The 17,849-nt window shown below is 45.9% G+C and overlaps 1 protein-coding gene across 11 annotated transcripts in view; it reads left to right on the top strand.

Moving 5' to 3' along the window:
- The window catches only part of LOC146434184 (ras GTPase-activating protein nGAP-like), a 165,908-nt gene that overhangs the window by 112,521 nt on the left and 35,538 nt on the right, over positions 1 to 17,849 (top strand). For all 11 annotated transcript variants that reach the window (XM_085068627.1, XM_085068620.1, XM_085068629.1 and 8 more), the window contains 5 exons: positions 8,047 to 8,200; positions 9,755 to 9,853; positions 10,652 to 11,206; positions 12,977 to 13,121; positions 15,789 to 15,933. In XM_085068627.1, the coding sequence (XP_084924753.1) occupies positions 8,047 to 8,200; positions 9,755 to 9,853; positions 10,652 to 11,206; positions 12,977 to 13,121; positions 15,789 to 15,933 (1,098 nt within the window). The remainder of the gene's footprint in view (positions 1 to 8,046; positions 8,201 to 9,754; positions 9,854 to 10,651; positions 11,207 to 12,976; positions 13,122 to 15,788; positions 15,934 to 17,849) is intronic.

The following is a 17,849-nucleotide window of genomic DNA, read 5'->3' as shown; positions in this document are numbered from 1 at the left end:
TGGTGTTACACAGGTTTTCAGGGCCAGGTCGACCGACAGCATCTCCCTTTTCTTGCTCTGACAAACACAAGGCCCCTGCCTTCAAAGAAAGCATTATACAGCTTTATCAATTAAAACCTGCAAGGATTAGAAGGAAAGAGAGGCTGCTGTCATTGTTTTTTAATGCTTTTGGGGTGTTTGGGACCTGTTAAGAAAGTGGAGATGTTTATAGATAAATACCTCTGAAATTCTGGAGTAAGGAAGATTGGTTATCCTGGTGCACATCAAAATTTGTAGCATTGCACACCATGCTGAATGTTGACAGAGGATGGATGCTGTCTGTTCAGAGTTGATTTAAAACAGAAGGCAGAAATGCTGTATGGAGCAGTGATGGAGATGAGTTGCAGATTTTTTTGTCATCAGATTTTCTATTTCAGCAGAAAGCAATTGGCCAACCTACCTTTTCTGGTTTTTAACATCATTTCAGTGTGTCTGGGTTAGTGGATGGGGAGAGAAGAGAGTCCTGGTGCCCCTCTAGAAACATGGATCAGCATCCAGATGTCCTGTAGAAATCCACAACCTCTCAGTCTGTAATTCACATCCCTTCTGTTACTCAGGCTCAGGTTGTTTGCTGGTGGTTTTTGTACCTGAAAGCATGGATGTTGTCTTTGCAAGGCACTGATGTGGGAGGACTTAGACGGTGCTCGTTTGTGAGCCACGGCAGGTGGGAATGAGGCTCTTCAGTGTGAGGCCAGTGCAGCTCTCACCATGAGGCAACCTGGCACTGTGTCACTGTAGCACCTTTCACAGCTTTTCCAGCCTATTTCCTCCTGCATCCTTTGAGCTTTTCAACTCATCCATTCATCTTTAATGTTTTCTCAATGTCCGTAAGGTACAAAGCATGTAAAAAAGCATGAGAAAATACTTCAGGAAAATTACATTTGAAAAGAGAGCCCAAATAAATATTTTCAGTTTGAGGCCAGGAATTTGTGAGTATTTCCAAGAGGACCAGCAGTTCTGTTTACAGAGAGGGAGCGAAGAAGATTGCACCTGGCTGCATATGGTTTCGGCGACTGCAGCAAAACTCAGCAGAGTCCTCTGCAGCTGGGAGGGCTTTGCCCTGTTGGGATTTACTGCCATGCAGGAATCCTCCTGCTTTGCATTCATCATATGGCATTGTGAGGCAGTGGTAGCGGGGCTGGGAATGGGCTCTGGCAGGGTGCAGGGGAGCAGGTAGCTGTGGCTCTGGGCGTCACGGTCAAACGCTATCACTCCTCCAGCCACAGCTGCTTCTACTTTCAGTAAGTTCCTGGTCCTCCCTCCTTGCCTCTTTGCGGTGAGAAAATAGCACGGGTCATGTAAATAATACAAGCAAACTTGCTGTGTTTTTCAGATTCATTCTAATTTAATGCCAGTTTTCATGAAAGGGTGGGGGATTTTCACCCTGTTTCAGATGTCAGGATAGAAATCTGTGTTACACAATGCATTAGTAAGTCTTGACTCACTCTGAGCTTGCATCCATTCAGCATATCTGTTGCTATCAGCACGCTGGAGTGTGGGGAAAGAGGAGGAGTGGTTTGTTTCCGGAGAGACGCCTCACTCCTGATGAACAGATGATGAACAGTTGATGAACAGATTTCTTTCAGCCAGTTTATTTTCCAATCCTCGTGTAGTTTTGATTTTTCACTGAAAACTGAACAAGACCCCAGTGTCTGTTGCAAAGCTTCCCCTTGGTGCTGGGCTGCTCTCTCCCACCTGCAGGCTCACTTGACCCCTTTATAAATACATATTTCTTAATGGCTGATGCTTCTCTGCAAAGACGAGGCTCCTCCATGTAGCATTCACCTTGAGTTTAGCAGTGAAATGAAACTGAATTAATTCAGCATTTCTGGTCCATCAAAACAAGCCAATTGGAAACGTTGATAGCAGAGACCAGGTGACAGAGGAGAGAGAACTCTCCAGCTGTGAGATTCAGCAGCCTGCTTGGCTGCACCCTGAGAGGTGTCTGTTAGACAAGCTGTGATCCACAGGGAAAGCAGGGAGGCAGGGATTATTTGCAAATCCAGGATTCAAATAATAAAGCTTTGGGTAGGACCTTGCCAGAAAAGACCAGAGTCTCAGTGGAAGACTAGAGCAGTATACTCAGAAAAATCCAGCATTTAATTGCACCTGAGTGTAACTTGCAGATAAATAAGTTACCCTACGTTTCTGGTTAAAAAAAAAAAATAATGAAACTGGTTAGACTTGTAGAATTGTTGACCAAGTAATAGGATGTTCAGCTAAGTGGCATCTGGAAAATGAAGTGGGGTGTGGTGCCTACAAAATGAGCATTTGGACAGAGAAACGTGGTACTACAGCAGGGGCAGAGCATGGGTGAATTGGAGGTGATGCTGGAGACGGTAGGGTCCTTCCTGTTCCACAGGGCTGGGAGCTGGGATAACAGCAGAAGGTTCACTGCATTACACTCCAGGCTCTCTCTTGTGACTTTGCAGAGTGGCTAAGTATTGAATTTGACTTTCTGCTCTCGGGGAGTGTCTCTCAGCACATGGGGATTGCTGGAATTAATTGAAGCGTGCAGATGAACAGCTTCATGTAAGGCCAGCTGAAGACTTGGCTGTAGCCAGGTGCTTGGGCTGAGTTCTTTCCTTTCACACCAGTTTGGTAAAGGAAAGTTCATTTTTAAACATTTGGATTTTTTATCTTTTGGATTATCGATGTCCACAGGCTTATTTTCCAAGTAATATAGTGCACTCCCTGGTAAGCTCAGTAACTGGAAGTCTTTTTGTGCCTTGTAGGTTGGCTTTTAAAGAGGTCAAAATCAGCAGGAGAGCTTCATAACCAGAGTAATTAGGATTTTAACCCTTTCTTCTACATGCCTTATAGACAGTACAATAGAATAGAACTTTGCTAATAGGCTTCTGTGTGCCATGGGCAGCCACTGAAAGCCAGAGGTTTCCAGTTCCCAGCTTACAGCCGAGATCTTCCTATCATGGAAAATTACTGAATTATGGTGTGCAAGGAGAGTGGGTCAGCTTGGGGCTGGGCTGGCAAGATGGGCTGGTTGGAGAACTCTTTTCCAGTGGCAGTCGCATGCTGCTGCCAGGTCAGTGGTTTTGGGCATTGTCTGGGCTCTGATTTAAAGGAAGTGATGCAGCTCTGAAGACCAGTTCTCCAAAACATGGGAAAAGAGAAGTTTAAAATGTTCCCTGACATGCTCCTTCTCTGCGTATTTTTCCTATGGGAAAGAAATGATGGAGAATATGTAAGAGTTATTTGGTGCTATGTTAACTGTTTGCTCTGAACTGCCTTTGCAATCTCAGTTGTGCACAGGTGTAGATATAAAAGCAGCAGGATAAAAAGTTGATCATGGGAGGTTAGCTGTAATTTAAAACAGGATTTGTGTTGGTAATGGAGCTGTTTAACAGAAACAGATTTGTACTAACAACCCTTCCCCCACTTTTTGCATATGTGGTCTTCCTGTTTACAGTAATCTGCTTCCCTGGGATTACCTCTCTCCTCACAGAGTCTGAGCAATACTCAGTTTACCAGTAGCTTCCTACCTAATACAGGAAGGACCCTGTTAATCCAGCCCCCTTGCTGGACACTGGAACATGAATTAGTGGCATCCGTGCCAAAGGGAAGCCAGCAAGCAGTTTTCTTTTCCTTGTTACAGCTGCAGCATATCAGATGAGGCTTTCAAGCGGCAGAGAAGTATTATTTCCGTGTAATTATTGCCTGTATTGATTGGGATGCTGCTTATATAGGCACAAATCAATGATTTGCTTTGCAGATCTATCAATAGATGAAATCTATACTGTGGTGCTCACAAATGCATGTACACGTGTTTGTAAATGTATGTGGTTGCATCTAACCAACAGCTTTAAGATGTTGCTCTGATTTTTATGGAAGATAAAGTGCCAATTCTAAGCCACTTAATCAGTTTGTTGAGCTGTTGTAAATATGGTAACCTCGGGGGATTGCTGGAACAGACAGACATTTGTCTGCCACAGGACCCTGAGTCAACAGAACTACCAGTGCTCCAGCTGCTCTGCAACAAACCCAAATGCTCGCAGCCCACGAGTTAGAAGAGCAGTGGAGCAGAAGAGATGCTCCTCAAAGGTGTGACTTGCAGGATGGGATGTGGAGGCTTGGAGTACCTCTGCTGTGTGTAGCTGCCTTTGCCCGTGCCCTGCCCCCAGAGGCTGTTTGCCCCTGTAATCTCCTTAGGGGATGCTGTGCCTTGGCAACACAGGAGCACACGGGAGCCTCTGGGTGCCCCATGGGGCTGGTGGGAGCACAGCTGACAAGGAGGGAGCTTTCCTCACCGTGCCTGTGGCTGCTCTCCTATCCCCAGCCTATCTGTGATGTTCTCTGAAATCTGTAACCTGAGGCTTGAGGAAGAGCTGCTCTTGCATTTGTTTGTGCCTTTCTTCCTCTCCGGGCAGGATTTATTGTCTGAGATGTAGGCCAGAGAAGGAAGTTTGGAGGGAAGGGCTGTGGCATGTGGCACCACTATGATCTGGGAATGTGCTGCTAAGTGGCTGTACAGTTGTTTTGTGTATGTCTGCTTGTCTTGTCTTGCTCCAAGCACAGCCTCTGCTTAACTGGAATTTGCAAAATCTTTTTTTTTTTCTTCCTTTCTTCGGTAATTATTTCTCTTTCCCTCCTCTTCCCCTCTCTGCTCACTCCACGCTTTCCTCCTCTGACCAAGAGCTGGCTGCTGGCTCTCAGTACTTTGTAAGGACAGGAATTGCTCAGAGTTTGAGGCAGGGCCAGAAGCCAAGTGACCTCAGCAGTGCTTTCTTGAGAGGAGAAATTAGAGAGGATTTTGCAGAGATGACATTAAAGTGGTGGTGTGTTTATTTTAGACTCGCCTTACCTTAACTGCAGCAAGTGCTCAATTATACATGGCTGAGGTTTTGGGTTTGTGTTGGTTCAGCTGCTGCTGGAACTTGTTAGAGCAAAGCTCAGCACAGCCAATTCTCCTACCAGGGCTGCTGCTTTGCAAATGAAATCAGTGTCTTTGGAATATTCCTCCCATCAAAGGGTTTTGCTGCCTGCACTGAGGTCATTCAATATATTAAATGGGAACAAAGTTCTCCCTTACTGTTTAATAAATCTTATCGTGTGTGAATCTGCTCCAATACCTTCAGCACTTCACTCTGTACAAAAGCCCAGTTGGGTGAACTCTGCTTGTTGCCTTGCCTGTATCCTTTGTGGTACCCAACGTTTTGTTAAGCAGCCTTAGTTTTCCTTTTTGTCAGGGTTTGACTCTGACTAAACGCTGACACTCCAGCTCTTTCTTACTACAGAAAAAAACTACAAAAATACACACTAATCTCATGAGTCAAATGAGATAGGACACTGGTTGGTAGGAGGATGCACAGAAAAAGAAAAGAAGGCAAACAGGCTCTATCTTTCAGTTGCAGAAAGTGATTTAATTACCTAACAGAGTTGGAGGATAAATGCAAGGCAAAAATAAACTTTCCATACAGTTTTTGTTCACTCCCCCCCCTCCCTCTTACGAACTTATAGTATTCACCCCCTTTCCTCCTTTACAATCAACAAGCCGGGTAGGGAGGCAGGGTGTGGGGTCTTCTCTCAGTTTACAGAGCAGATTTATAAATTTATTTATCACCACAATTCTTCTACTACAAATATTCTTTATCTCTACTTGTTTCTCTCTCTCTCTCTCTAGACAGTTTCTCTGCTCTCACTCCCTCCCTCTTAAGAAGCAGTCTCTCTGCTCACCCCCCTTCCTTCTTTCCAAACCAACAACACAGACAGGAGGCAGGGTGAGAGGTTCTCTGGTCAGCCCAATCAGGGAGAGGGGTTCTCTACTTAGCCACGGGGTCTTTCCCACGAGAGACAGTCCTCTGGGAACTTCTTTGGCATGGGTCCAATCTCACGAGCAACATCCCGCCCGAATTCTGCTGCTTTGTGAGTCTTTTTGTCCATAAAGTGCAGACTCTCCTGAGCCAAGGCCATGCTGCTTCCATGCCAGGAGCAAGGCCTTTCCTTCTTTTGCAAGGCCTCTGTTTTAACTCTTTGGAGACTCCAAACTGGATCACAGCTCTCTCTAGGCATCTACCTGCTCCTCTGGCATGGGCTGGGGGTGGATTTCTGCATCCTTGTGGACTCCATGGGCTGCAGGAGAAACCTCCTGCTCCCCCCATAGCTTTCACCATGGCTAGCAGAGAGTTTTCAGCTCTGGCACTGGGAGACCCTCCTTCCCCACCTTCTTCACTGACCTTGATGTCTCCATGCTGTTCTCTCTCACATATTTTCACCTCCACCTCCTCCTCCTCCTCCAACTACAAAGAAGTGAAAGAAGTGCATGCCTACTTTGTTTTGATTTTTTTCTTAAATATGTTTTCACAGAGGGGTAACTAGTACTTCTGATTGGCCCAAACTTGGCCAGCAGCATGTCCATCACCTTCAGAGCCATCAGAGATTGGCTCTGCTGGACTTGATGTAAAAACTTCCAGAACTTTCACTCAGGACACACAGGAGCCATCTTTGTGCCACTCCCCACCCCTCAGACACCTCCCCAGGCCTACTACAACAGCTTCTGAGGGGTTTAAATTTCTCTTACATGTTAAAAATACTTTACTGATATTTTGGGCCAATCAAAACCACCACACTTTTGCTTTTCCACCTTTTCCAAATGTTTGGGGTTTTCTTTTTCCTCACTTTCTCTATAGAATTGCTCACAGATAGGAGGAATTTGATTTTGCTAAGGAAAAAGAAGGGTAGGAGCTTTCTTTTTTGGTATGTGTGAGGAAAGTATACAAAAACCAGTTATTTTTCAAAATTAAGGCAGTTTTTGGAGGTAGCTGTGCTTTTCTTTCCTCTATAAATAATACATTTTTTATGTTTTCCATTTGGTACTGGGAATTGAATAGAAAAGGAAATACTGTGAGGATGAACACAGGAGCACTGTCTTTCTCTGAGTGGTGTGTAGAGAGCTGATGCCTCTCTACTTGTACATCTGTTCCTTGTGCTCAGTAACACTTGCTGGATGGGCAGCCTCAGGGATCACTGAACGCAGAGACTTCAATATCTTAACAAAATCTAGACTTGCCAGGTCAACAGCTCCTTCTCTGCTTAGCTGGGACTCTGTTCCCTTCCTCCTTGATGGTCAGCTGTGAAGGATTTGACTGAATTCCAGCCACAGGGAAAATAAGATGTGTCTGCACATGGTGTTACCTCGAGATACAAGTTGTGCCTCAAGTGTTATATGACTTTGATAAAGTCACTGTTGGTTGCCAAAACCTGTGGCATTGTGGAGCAAGGGGGAAATGTCTTTGAGAAGTGTTCAAGAACTGGTGAGGACAAAGAGAAAACTGCCTTGATAAAAAGGTATTGTGAATTTGGGAGATGTCAGCTCTGGTAGAGCTCAGGGATTTACAGGACAATCAGCTGGAAAGGAGAAGCAGTAGGTGTTAGTGAGACCTTAAAAGAGAAACAAGGTATCCAAAAAATTGGAGATTCAAACTGGAAGAAGCAGCTGAAAAAGAACATGCAAAATGACTGATTTGAGCATTATGAAGCAGGAAGGAATTTGTGCATTTGACTTTAGTGTAAAGGCTTTGTATGTTGAAAATCAAGTGTATCGTGAAGGGTCATGTGCTTTAATGAGTAATCCTCATTCTGCATTGGTTACAGCTTTAGGGATCTGTGTGCTTTTTGCTGCTAATACACTACATTTGTCTACTAATCTAGCTAGTAAGAAGTATTTTCAGTGTTCTATCCAAATCTACCTATGGGCTTTCTTAAAATTTCAGCAGTTGGTTCTGAATGTTTTGCTGCTGTTCTTTCACTGACAACTTGGCAGCTACAATTTCTAGGTCAGTGGGAATGGACTTCCTAGGCATATGTAGCTGGATATTCCCTTGGGAGTCTGGGGTTACTGCCCTAATGTTATTTTCACAAGGTTTGCAGACTAATTGTAGAAGTTGTTCTGAATAAGGGCCGACAAGCTGCATGCAGCTTTGTGTGGGATCTTGCCAGCTCCTTTGGTAATTGTGAGACAAAAAGACATTTCCTTTCCTCCTTGCCTTACAGACCACGTGAGCCATCCAAGCTGAAGGAGTCGCGTTCCCATGAATCTTTACTGCACCAACCTGCCACCATTGAGACTCTGGATTTGGGGGCAGAAGAATCAGTCACTCTCCAGCCACTTCACAACAGTGTTCTTGGACGAGACTTCTGCTTTGAGGTGGGGAGCAGCTCCAAACCGGCAGCTGCCAGTTCCCCTGAACCCTTGTGGAATGCTGCTGCAGGACTGGGGAGCTGGAAAACAGAGCAGCAGCCACTGCCGTGCTGAGCTTTGGGTGGGGGCTGTTGAGCCACCGTGTGACTTTTGAAGTCCTTGAGGCTAATGGCATCAATCACTCAACAGAGAGAAGTCTTTTTCAATGACCAGGTCTTCTAATTGAAAAACACCTCTTCAGTTTGATAAATATCTAAGCAATTGTAGTGTGCCTGCAAATGTGTGGTTGATACGCACAGTACAATGGACATGCAATAGAATGTGCATTAGCTGTGTGTTCACCCTCTCCAAATTCACCTGAAATTAAATTTAGAATATTTCCTGTAACCAAGAAATGAGATTTCCAGTCAGAGCCCCCTTCCATTAGCTCAGCTGCTCTCCAGTTGCCAAAGGAGAAGCTTCAGTGGCTGCGGACATGTCCGTGGCACCGTGGAGCAGGATCCAAAGATCCCTTTGCTGTTCCAGCAGAGGCTGCAGGCTGGGGCTCTGAGCTTTGCTCCAGAAATGGGCAGAAACCAAGTGTGTGAGCAGAGTCCTGCCATCACAGCTCCAACAGTGGAGCCGTGTGTGTTTGGATGCAGCTGAGGCCATGTCACCTGTCGTGGCAGGGGCAGGTGACTCTGTCTTCAGCAGGATTAGTCAGATGTGTCTAAACTTCTGGAGCAAAGATCTGTTTACAGCCTGGAAAATTCTGGCAGTAAACCAGCATATCAGGCTCTGGTCCCTCAGGAGGCATCCAGGAAGTGTTCCTGTTTGCTTCAGCCTCATTCTTGTGGTTGGAAGCACTTTTTAGCTTGCTTAGGCTTGGAGAGTTGGGTGGAAAATACTGGCAACAACTTAGCTCTGAGGCTGTTGCCTCAAACTGCTTTGTAATTGTGTGCACTAATGAATGGAAAGAGTAAATGAGGCTTGTCAGGCCAGGTAAGAGGGGAAGAAACTGAGGTGGTTCCCTGGAGCAGGAAAGCAGAGCTGTCAGGGCTGGAGCAGAGCACAACTTCCTCGGTTAAGCTGTTGCTGTCCATATGGACCCCTGAAAATATTTTTTATTCACTGAAGTCATCATGTCCAGTGTGTTTTGCCTTACGTTAATGCATTGTCACTTCTGTCTATCTTTACACTGTTAGTAACCAAATCATCTGCCCCTGGGCCTTAATGGGGAAAACGGCAAGCTTAATAGCCACAGATCAATTAACAACGGTTTTTAAAAAAATAGATTAACTGGTTGGTAAAGGCTTTGGGTAAAAGTCTTTAAGAGGAGCCTCTGGTGCTCTTAGTTTTATATGAATTCTTTAGTTTGTTATCATCTCAAACTGGCTTTTTTTGCTCTCTGCATTTTGTGGGCCTTTTATCCTTTCTGCCTTCTAGGCTGCTGGATTTTTACCTGTCTTTTTCATATTTACTTTGTTACTCAAGCACTGTTTATCTTCCTCCTTGCTTTTTGCAGCCTCTTAGGTGTCTTCTAGGCTTGCCTGAACTCAGCCTGTCATTTATGCATTACAGGTGGGCTACTCCAAAGGCACTAAATACTTCGCTTGTTCCTCTGAGGAAGAGAGGGACTGGTGGGTGGAAACCTTACGCAAGCTCATTCACCCGATGAAGGTAATAGAAACTGCAGAAATAAGATTAGTGGGGGAATGGAGGTGGTGTGATTCGATTTTAGTCCAGTGTACCAGGGCTTGCCACAGGTGCATCCTCAATTAATTTAGTCTGGGGAGCTGTCTGCTCACCCGTGTATCTAAAGCTGCCATGTGCTGTTCCAGGGAGTGCAGTAGGTCAAGGCTTTAATGAGTAAATACACACCAGCATGCTCCCTGATCCCTGCCCCAGGGCCAGTTTGGGATGGTGCACACTGGATTTCTGAGGCCATGCACCTGGGAATGATGGGGCATGGCTTTGTCACGTTTTACGGTAGGGGCACAGTTGGGGTTGGGTGGGAAGCCAAAAAAAAACCAACAGAAAACAAATTGGAGCCAGAGTGAGAAGGGGAATCAAGTTGTAGATCATCTGGAAATAGCTGATAAGTCACTTCATAGCTGCCATCCTACTTCCCAGAGACAGGCTAACAGTGCTCTGGGAGTTTCTCACCAGCCTGGCAGCTTTGGAAAGGCTCTTGAGCAGAGTGTTTGCTTTCTAAAGCATTTCAAATACAGCTTTTGAAGAAGCAAAATGTTCTAGTCCCTGCCCTTGACATACAAAAGACAGCCCTTTGCCTCTGTTTTAGAAAATGTCCAATTTTCTAGAGATTCTGATTCTCTCTGGATCAACCTGATGCTGATTTCTGAGTCTGTCCTTACCTTGGACACAAAAGGCAGCCCTTTGCTGCTGCTGCTGCTTTAGAAGATGAAATACTCAGTTTTTAGGGATTTTGAATCAAAACTGATCTCTTTTTCTGCACAGGACAATTGCCGTCGAGAGGAACATCTGCTTCGACTCTGGATCATAGAGGCCAAGGAACTGACCTCCAAGAAGAAATACTTCTGTGAGCTGTGCCTTGATGATACTCTCTTTTCCCGTACCACCAGCAAAGCAAAAGCTGATAACATTTTCTGGGGGGAGCACTTTGAGTTCTACTGTCTCTCACAGATTGAGAATGTCACAGTTCACATCTATAAGGACGCAGAGAAGAAAAAGAAGAAGGACAAGAACAATTATGTAGGCCTGGTCAACATTCCCACAGCCAGTGTGACCGGCCACCAGTACATGGAGAAATGGTACCCAGTCAGCACCCCTAGTGCTACCAAGGGCAAGACAGGGGTACCTTCCATTCGCATCAAATGCCGTTACCAGACCATCCCCATCTTGCCCATGGAGCAATACAAAGAATTTGGGGAGTATATTACCAACAACTACTCCCTGCTGTGCTCTGTGCTGGAACCTGTCATCAGTGTAAAGAGCAAGGAAGAGGTGGCTTCTGCGCTGGTGCACATTCTTCAGAGCACTGGGAAAGCTAAGGTAAGCACAGGTGGCTCCTGTTGGAGTGACTGTGGCTACTGATAAGTGATTTCAGGTGGAGGCTGGGGGGCCCATGGTGGTAAGCAGCAGCAGGAGATGCTGTGTGCAAAGTGTAAGCAGGAGCACTCTATAACTTCATGTTATTCTGAGAAATCAGGGCCTAAGCTTGAGTGTTCAGGAGCCTTTCTGGCGCTTCTAAAATCAGGATGTAGGTTAAGAGATAAGTGAACAAGAGGTTGGTAAACTGGAGAATTGCTCCTATAAATAAGTCTGTGATAGAATGAGCAGCAGGTGCCAGTGCTGAGTCAGCGCTGAGTCAGCTGATGAGTGCCAGCATCAATTTGGTCAGCATTTGAACAGCCTTTTAGAGGATCTGTACCGAGTTAATGGTGATCCCACCTGCCCCAAGGATGCTGTTAGGACTGCTGGGTGCACACTGATTTCTTCAGATGGATTGTGGGAGAGGATCCTGCAGGTCCTGGCAAGTTCTGGTAAGCATTAGCACATGTTGATCTAGCTGGTTGCTGCCTGCCAGGTGCTGTGTGAGCAGTGCCATGCTGTAGGCAGCTTCTTCCAGTGAAACCACCTAGAGACTGTAAAGCACCACCAAATACAAGTCAGAGGGATGGAGATGTGGCAGGATGGCCACAAGCAACATCCAAGGGACAGCCTCATTCCAGGAAAGGTCCTTTTCTGCTTGCATCATCACGTGCCCCTTGGGATGGCTGGTGCTCTGTGACAGTGTGTGTGACAGGAACTCATTCCTTAACAAGTTATCTGATGAGAGAAGCTGGTAGCTACGATTGTGTTGAAACCCTGCTGGAAAGCAAGCTCTGGATTGCTGCAGTACCAGCTGCCACAAGTAGATAAATTAGTGATATAACTTTGCACTCCTGGTGTGTGAAGTTTTGAACCTGTATTTACGGGAAGCACCAGGTGGCTCAGGCTGCCATACAGCTGCTAAGAGGGTACATTTCCAGTTCATGCTCTTCTGATGGGGATGCAGCTGGATATTAGTAGCTTGTGCCAGGTGTTAAGAATTTTCTGAGATTTTGTTGAAAAGAAACAGCAATAATGGACTGAAAACTAAGAGTACTAAATGTCATTGACTCACACTAAGCTATCACTTCAGGAAATAATTATTACTGTAGAATTAGAGCCTATAGAAAGAGATTATTCTCTGTGTCAAGGCTTGCTGATAGTTCCTGCCTGGACAATTGAATACAGTTCAAGTTAAGCCACATAGATAACCAGCAAGTATGTTAACTTCTTTTTCCCAAATCCTAAACCACTTTTGGTTTGTGAATTTAATTTATTAAGCCATTCTTCTTAATTAAGTATCATCCAGCTGTAATAACTTGTGCCTCACTTTCAAGTTGGATTTTTAAATCCAAGTTTGTATGGAATATTCCTTATAAAAAGATAAATATAATAGCACAGTAATAGACAAATCCACTGATAAACAAACTGGTGAGGGGTTCTGTTCTGGAGCTAGATTGAAGCCCAATCTTGGCTGTAAATGTTTTCTTTTAGAGACTTTTGCTTTGCCCTTTATAATTTGTGATCTGAATCATTCTCTAAGTATAATAAACCCAAGAGGAGGCATGGCTATTTCCTTGGTCCTTACTTCAGGTAGCAGCTGCACCCCTTGTCTGAGGCTGGGCAATTATTTCAGTAACTCTGAAATATCCTTCCTTCTTGGCTTCTGCAGTTAGTCTGGCATGACTGAGCTGGTTAAAATCTCCTTTGCCATTTCACCTTTTTCCTCAGGACTTCTTGACTGATTTAGTGATGGCAGAAGTGGACCGTTGTGCAGACCGTGATGTCTTGATCTTCAGAGAGAACACAATTGCTACCAAAGCTGTAGAGGAATACCTCAAGCTGGTAGGACAGAAGTTCCTCCGCGAGGCACTGGGTAAGAAACTCCTGTCTGCCACCTGTTTGCATGGCAAGGGCTGATCCTGACCTGTGTCTGCAGCATGGCTGCAGCTGAGAATGTGGGATGGGAAGGAACTGCCTCAGCACTCAGCCCACGTGTCTCATACACAGCACACTTTGCTGCTCTTGATGCCCTTCCTCCACATGGAGGAGGATGCCCTTTGGTGCCTTCAGGAGTAGCACCCAAGGCAAGGCAAGCTTGAGTTGGTGGAGCTGAGTCCCTCTTCAAGTTTGTATTGCCATGTTCTGTTGTTCTGGGTAACTTTCCTGTGTCTCTAGTGTGATGAAGAGGTATAACACTGCAGTTTCTTTGTGAGCAATGATAGTTGTTCCATCTGATTTACAAACAGGCTTTAAAAAGGGGGTTTGACCCATAGTCCTTAGAGAGGTGAGGCTACAAGGCTGCCAAGCATCTCAGGGAAGGAGATCAAGATGCATCCTGTCTGGGGAGCCTCTTGCCTCTTGTTCATTATTCAGTGACTCCTTAAAATTGCCCAGCCATCCTGTAATCTCCTATTCCGTTCCCCCCATGGGGTCTTCATGCCCACGGTTACGTGCCAGGGTGAGCTCTGATAATTTTGTTATTGTCCCCCCTCCACCAAAAGATTCTGCTCGAGTCATAAGCCACTGTGTTGGGAATTCCTCTCCCCACACAGATAGCAATAAAGGGGACCAAACCCAGGCTCACTGTCTTCACAGACACACCACAGCCAGCTTTTAGCAGCTCTGCACAATCCTCCTTATCCACCATTGCACAATGAACCACCCACCCCCCTGTTGTTTCTGGGATGAAGAAAGCTTTGGAAATTGATACAAGAGAAATAAGATCAGGCCAAAGCCAAGTCCCACACCACATCCTTTCACAAGAAGAAAACAAAGCCAAGCAGTTTGCTTTCCCAGCAGTCTCGCTTGTCCTCAGCAATCCCAGACGCTGGCAAGGCATCAAGGAGATAGCTGGCTAAATTAGTGCTCCAGGGGTCAGTATAGTCAGCTCTGTGATTATATCCAGTTTGGCCATTTCTCAAGTGTGATGAGCCTCTTCTGGTAGTCTTATTCTCCTGGGTGGAACCACTGAGTGTAAGTCACCATCATAGGCTCTCACCTGGTACGGAGAAACGAGCAGCCTGGTACTTTGTGCTGTGCTTCTCAGCAGGCTGAGCATCAGCTGTGGGACCACTCCATTACTGCTGACTGCAAGCTCCTTAATGTGCAGTAATTGCATCAAATATTTTAACATTAATGACTTCTAATACATCATTTAGCACGGAGTGATAAGATGGTAAATCACAGGCAGGAGAGATGGAAAATGCCCCTAAGGTCGTCCAGCTTGTCTATAGTTCAGAGCAGTGTTGCTCATGACAATATCACCATCTCATTCTTGAGTTGTCAGGTTTTAAATGTCATTTTACTCAGCTGCCCTGTTCTTTGAAAGGATTAACAGCACTGTGCTTGGTGTTAGCAACGTAACACATCTGTAAGGGCATCTTATATCTGATAATTAGCAGAGTTTTGTGGGCCACAAAGAATAAGTTTCAAGTATGTTTAAGAGTAAAAAATCTTATCCAGTAAACAAGAGTTAAAACAGAATTGGCTCAACAAAAGTGATGCCAACACTTCTGCAGATAAGAGCTGTAGATGCCCTCAGCAGAAATTCTTTGGAGCCCATCACCAAAAAAAAAAATTAAGAAAATGTGGTGCCTGCTTTGCTTGCAACACCACCAAGTTGAGATCTGGGGAGGGGTTGGGAGGTGTTTAAAGAGTTTTCAGAAAGCAAAGGCTAAAAGCAAACCCATTTTGCACAAAGGAGCCTTGTGTTAGCTCAGAGCCAGCGAGATCATCTGAGGAGATGAACTTGAAAGGCATTGAATCATTAAACCTATGAACAAAGAGTTTTTCCTCGTGAACACCCAACAGTTTAAAAACCACTTGGAATGCCTGCATATAGAGGAGGGAGACTAGTGACTAGTTCATTGCAGTCTGTCAGACAAAGGCAACTTCATGTGGTTTGTATGTGAGCAGTGTGTGTTGTGGTGCCGAAAGGGAAGGGTGACAGAAATGCCGAGGAGCTTGAAAGATGCAGGCCATAAAAATGCTGTAAGGTGTTGATGTAAGAGGTTGAGAAAATTAGCAGCATCTAGCTAGTGCTTAGGCATTACTCTTATTCAAAAGCAAGGTGACACTTTTTAAAATTAAAAAAAGGCCAATTTAGAAATAATAGAAATAAATATCATTGCCAAGCGCATTTCCTGGGGAAATTATGAAAACAAATAGCACAAAGCTTCATTCCTAAGATGGTGGATAATTTCACAGTTGATAACACAGTTTGAATACCAAGTCAAATCCTCCTCTCTAGGCCCTAAGTGAAGTGCCTGCAGGGTTGTTAAGCAAAGCCATCCTGTTATTGCACCTGTGCTTGGGGACAGCAAAGGCACAGGAGGCTGCAGAATCAGAGCCCTGGCTGTGCTCTGCTGGGAAAGGGCTGGGAGGAGTCATGTCCCCAACATCTGGTGTCTGGAGGCTGTACTGCAGACACCCAGAGCAGGACAGGCAGTTGCTAGGGAAAGACATAAGCAGGATTTAAAGGTGTGTCAAGTAGGCTTTTCCTCTAACTACCCTGGTTTCTCATCCTCTTCCCTTTTTCCAGGGGAGTTTATCAAGGCTGTGTATGAGTCAGATGAAAATTGTGAAGTCGATCCCAGCAAGTGCTCACCAGCTGAATTAGAAGATCATCAATGCATCCTGAAAATGTGTTGTGAACTGGTCTTCTGCAATATTTTCGATGCGTACAAGTAAGGCATCTTCCTTCCTTCCTTCCCCTTGTCCCTTGTGTTCTCAGAGCATGCCCATTTCTCCTCTGAGGGTGAGAGAGCAGCAGTGGTGCAGGGAAGGGGCACAGTTCCATCCATCTTCCCTTCATTCCCTTTCCTCACTGCCTTCCTGCATGTGGCTCCAGATTGCAGGTAGAGCTTGTGCCCAGACTGAGGGCACTCAGCCCACACACCACAGCTGTGGGGGCTTCTGCCCAGATCCTCTGCCAAGGCAAAACACACTGAGTGTGACTGGATAAAGAGGGAATAAAGTGAGAAGATAACAGCTTAGCTTGGACTTAGCATAAAAAAAGCTGCAAGTTTTCAGGTGTTGTCTTGGTTTGAAAGACAGGTGTCTGCTGAGAGAGGTTGAACCCTCCCTTAGGACAGAGAATGTGATTTCCCCTCCCTCTGAATTATTTTAATTTTGAAATTAAGGGCTTTCAGGTAAAGGTATGGGAAAAGGAATAACAGTTCTTTACTAGTATCTTTACCGTGTGGTGTAATTACAGTCGCAAGCAGCAGGGGCGCTGTTGAGCTCCTGGCCGGGCAGGGCAGGTGCGATGACTCCTGAGCGGCTGCAGGTGGCGCTGTGGGGCACGGTCAGGTGAGCCTCACACAGCTGGTGATGGCGGGCAGGCTGAAGAGCAGGCAGGGCAGCTCGGAGCAGCAAAGCAGCAGGGACAGGGGCAGGGGCTGGGTCTCCCCGGCTAGCCAGCAAGGTAGCAAGGACTCTGCAGTCACGGCAGACGCCGCGGTCTCGTGCAGCGGAAAGTGGGGCATGTGGCAGGGACAGCCGGACTCACCGGCAATTGCTGCGAGAAATGCAGCCAGGAAAACGTGCACTCCCAGTGGGAAAGAGGTTGAATCAAAGCTCACCCAGCCAGGAGGAGAAGACAGAGCACAGTTGGATTTTCCTAAGGTCAGAGCCAGAAGCAAAGAGCAGCCTCTCCTCCCGGTGTCTGATGACCAGAGAGAGAAAATTCCAACAGACAGCTCTTTCCTTCCCCTGCCCTGCCCAGCACACCCTTTTGTCTCTTACAAAAGAGTTGATGGCTCTTATCACCCATACATTTGTTGCTTAGTAACAGGGATGGAGAAAACATTCCAATGCTCCCAACCTCCGACATTATCCACCCTGAATTTTTTTTCCATTCCAGCATGTTACATTGAGCTTAAACATTTAAACTTTACACATACATGCATTACTCTAATTATATGCATAGATACATACAGATATGGATGCAGGCACAGTGTTATGGGCAATTCAACCCCAACTAAGGTCTCCCTGAGGTATGCATTGTGTCTCTCCATCCTTTTGCATCGACCGCCAGGTGCACCCTGGTTCCTGAGCAAAGACAACCCCACGGGTGGGTTGGTCTTTGCTTGAGGCAGAATTAATCTAAACAGTTTTCCCCAGCATGCCTCTCATGTGTACCACTGGAAACTTATCCCTGTCTGCTGTTTGCAGGGGTTCAGACTGGCCAGGGCAAGCTGGGTTGGTGGAACCTTGGGTGTTAACTAGCCAAGTGGCCTTGGCAAATGCCGTTCCCAACCTTTAAAAGTCCCCCCGCCTAAAGCCTTCAAGGTAGTTTTTAGCAGACCATGGCATTGCTCCATTTTGCCAGCAGCAGGTCCATGATAAGGAATGTGGTACACCCACTCAATGCCACATTCCCTAGCCCAGTTGTTTATGAGGCTATTTTTAAAATGAGTCCCGTTGTCTGACTCAATTCTCTCAGGGGTACCATGCCTCCACAGGACTTGGTTTTCAAGACCCAGCATGGTGTTACGAGCAGTGGCATGAGGCACAGGGTAGGTCTCCAGCCACCCAGTGGTGGCTTCTACCATTGTGAGCACATAGTGCTTGCCGTGGCGGGTTTGAGGCAGTGTGATGT

The sequence above is a fragment of the Lichenostomus cassidix genome, chromosome 8 (genome assembly GCF_008360975.1).
Source record: "Lichenostomus cassidix isolate B80296 chromosome 8, HeHo_3.0, whole genome shotgun sequence".
Taxonomy (NCBI): domain Eukaryota; kingdom Metazoa; phylum Chordata; class Aves; order Passeriformes; family Meliphagidae; genus Lichenostomus; species Lichenostomus cassidix.
The sequence above is the reverse complement of the archived record's forward strand: the minus strand, read 5'-3'. Positions and strand labels throughout refer to the sequence as shown.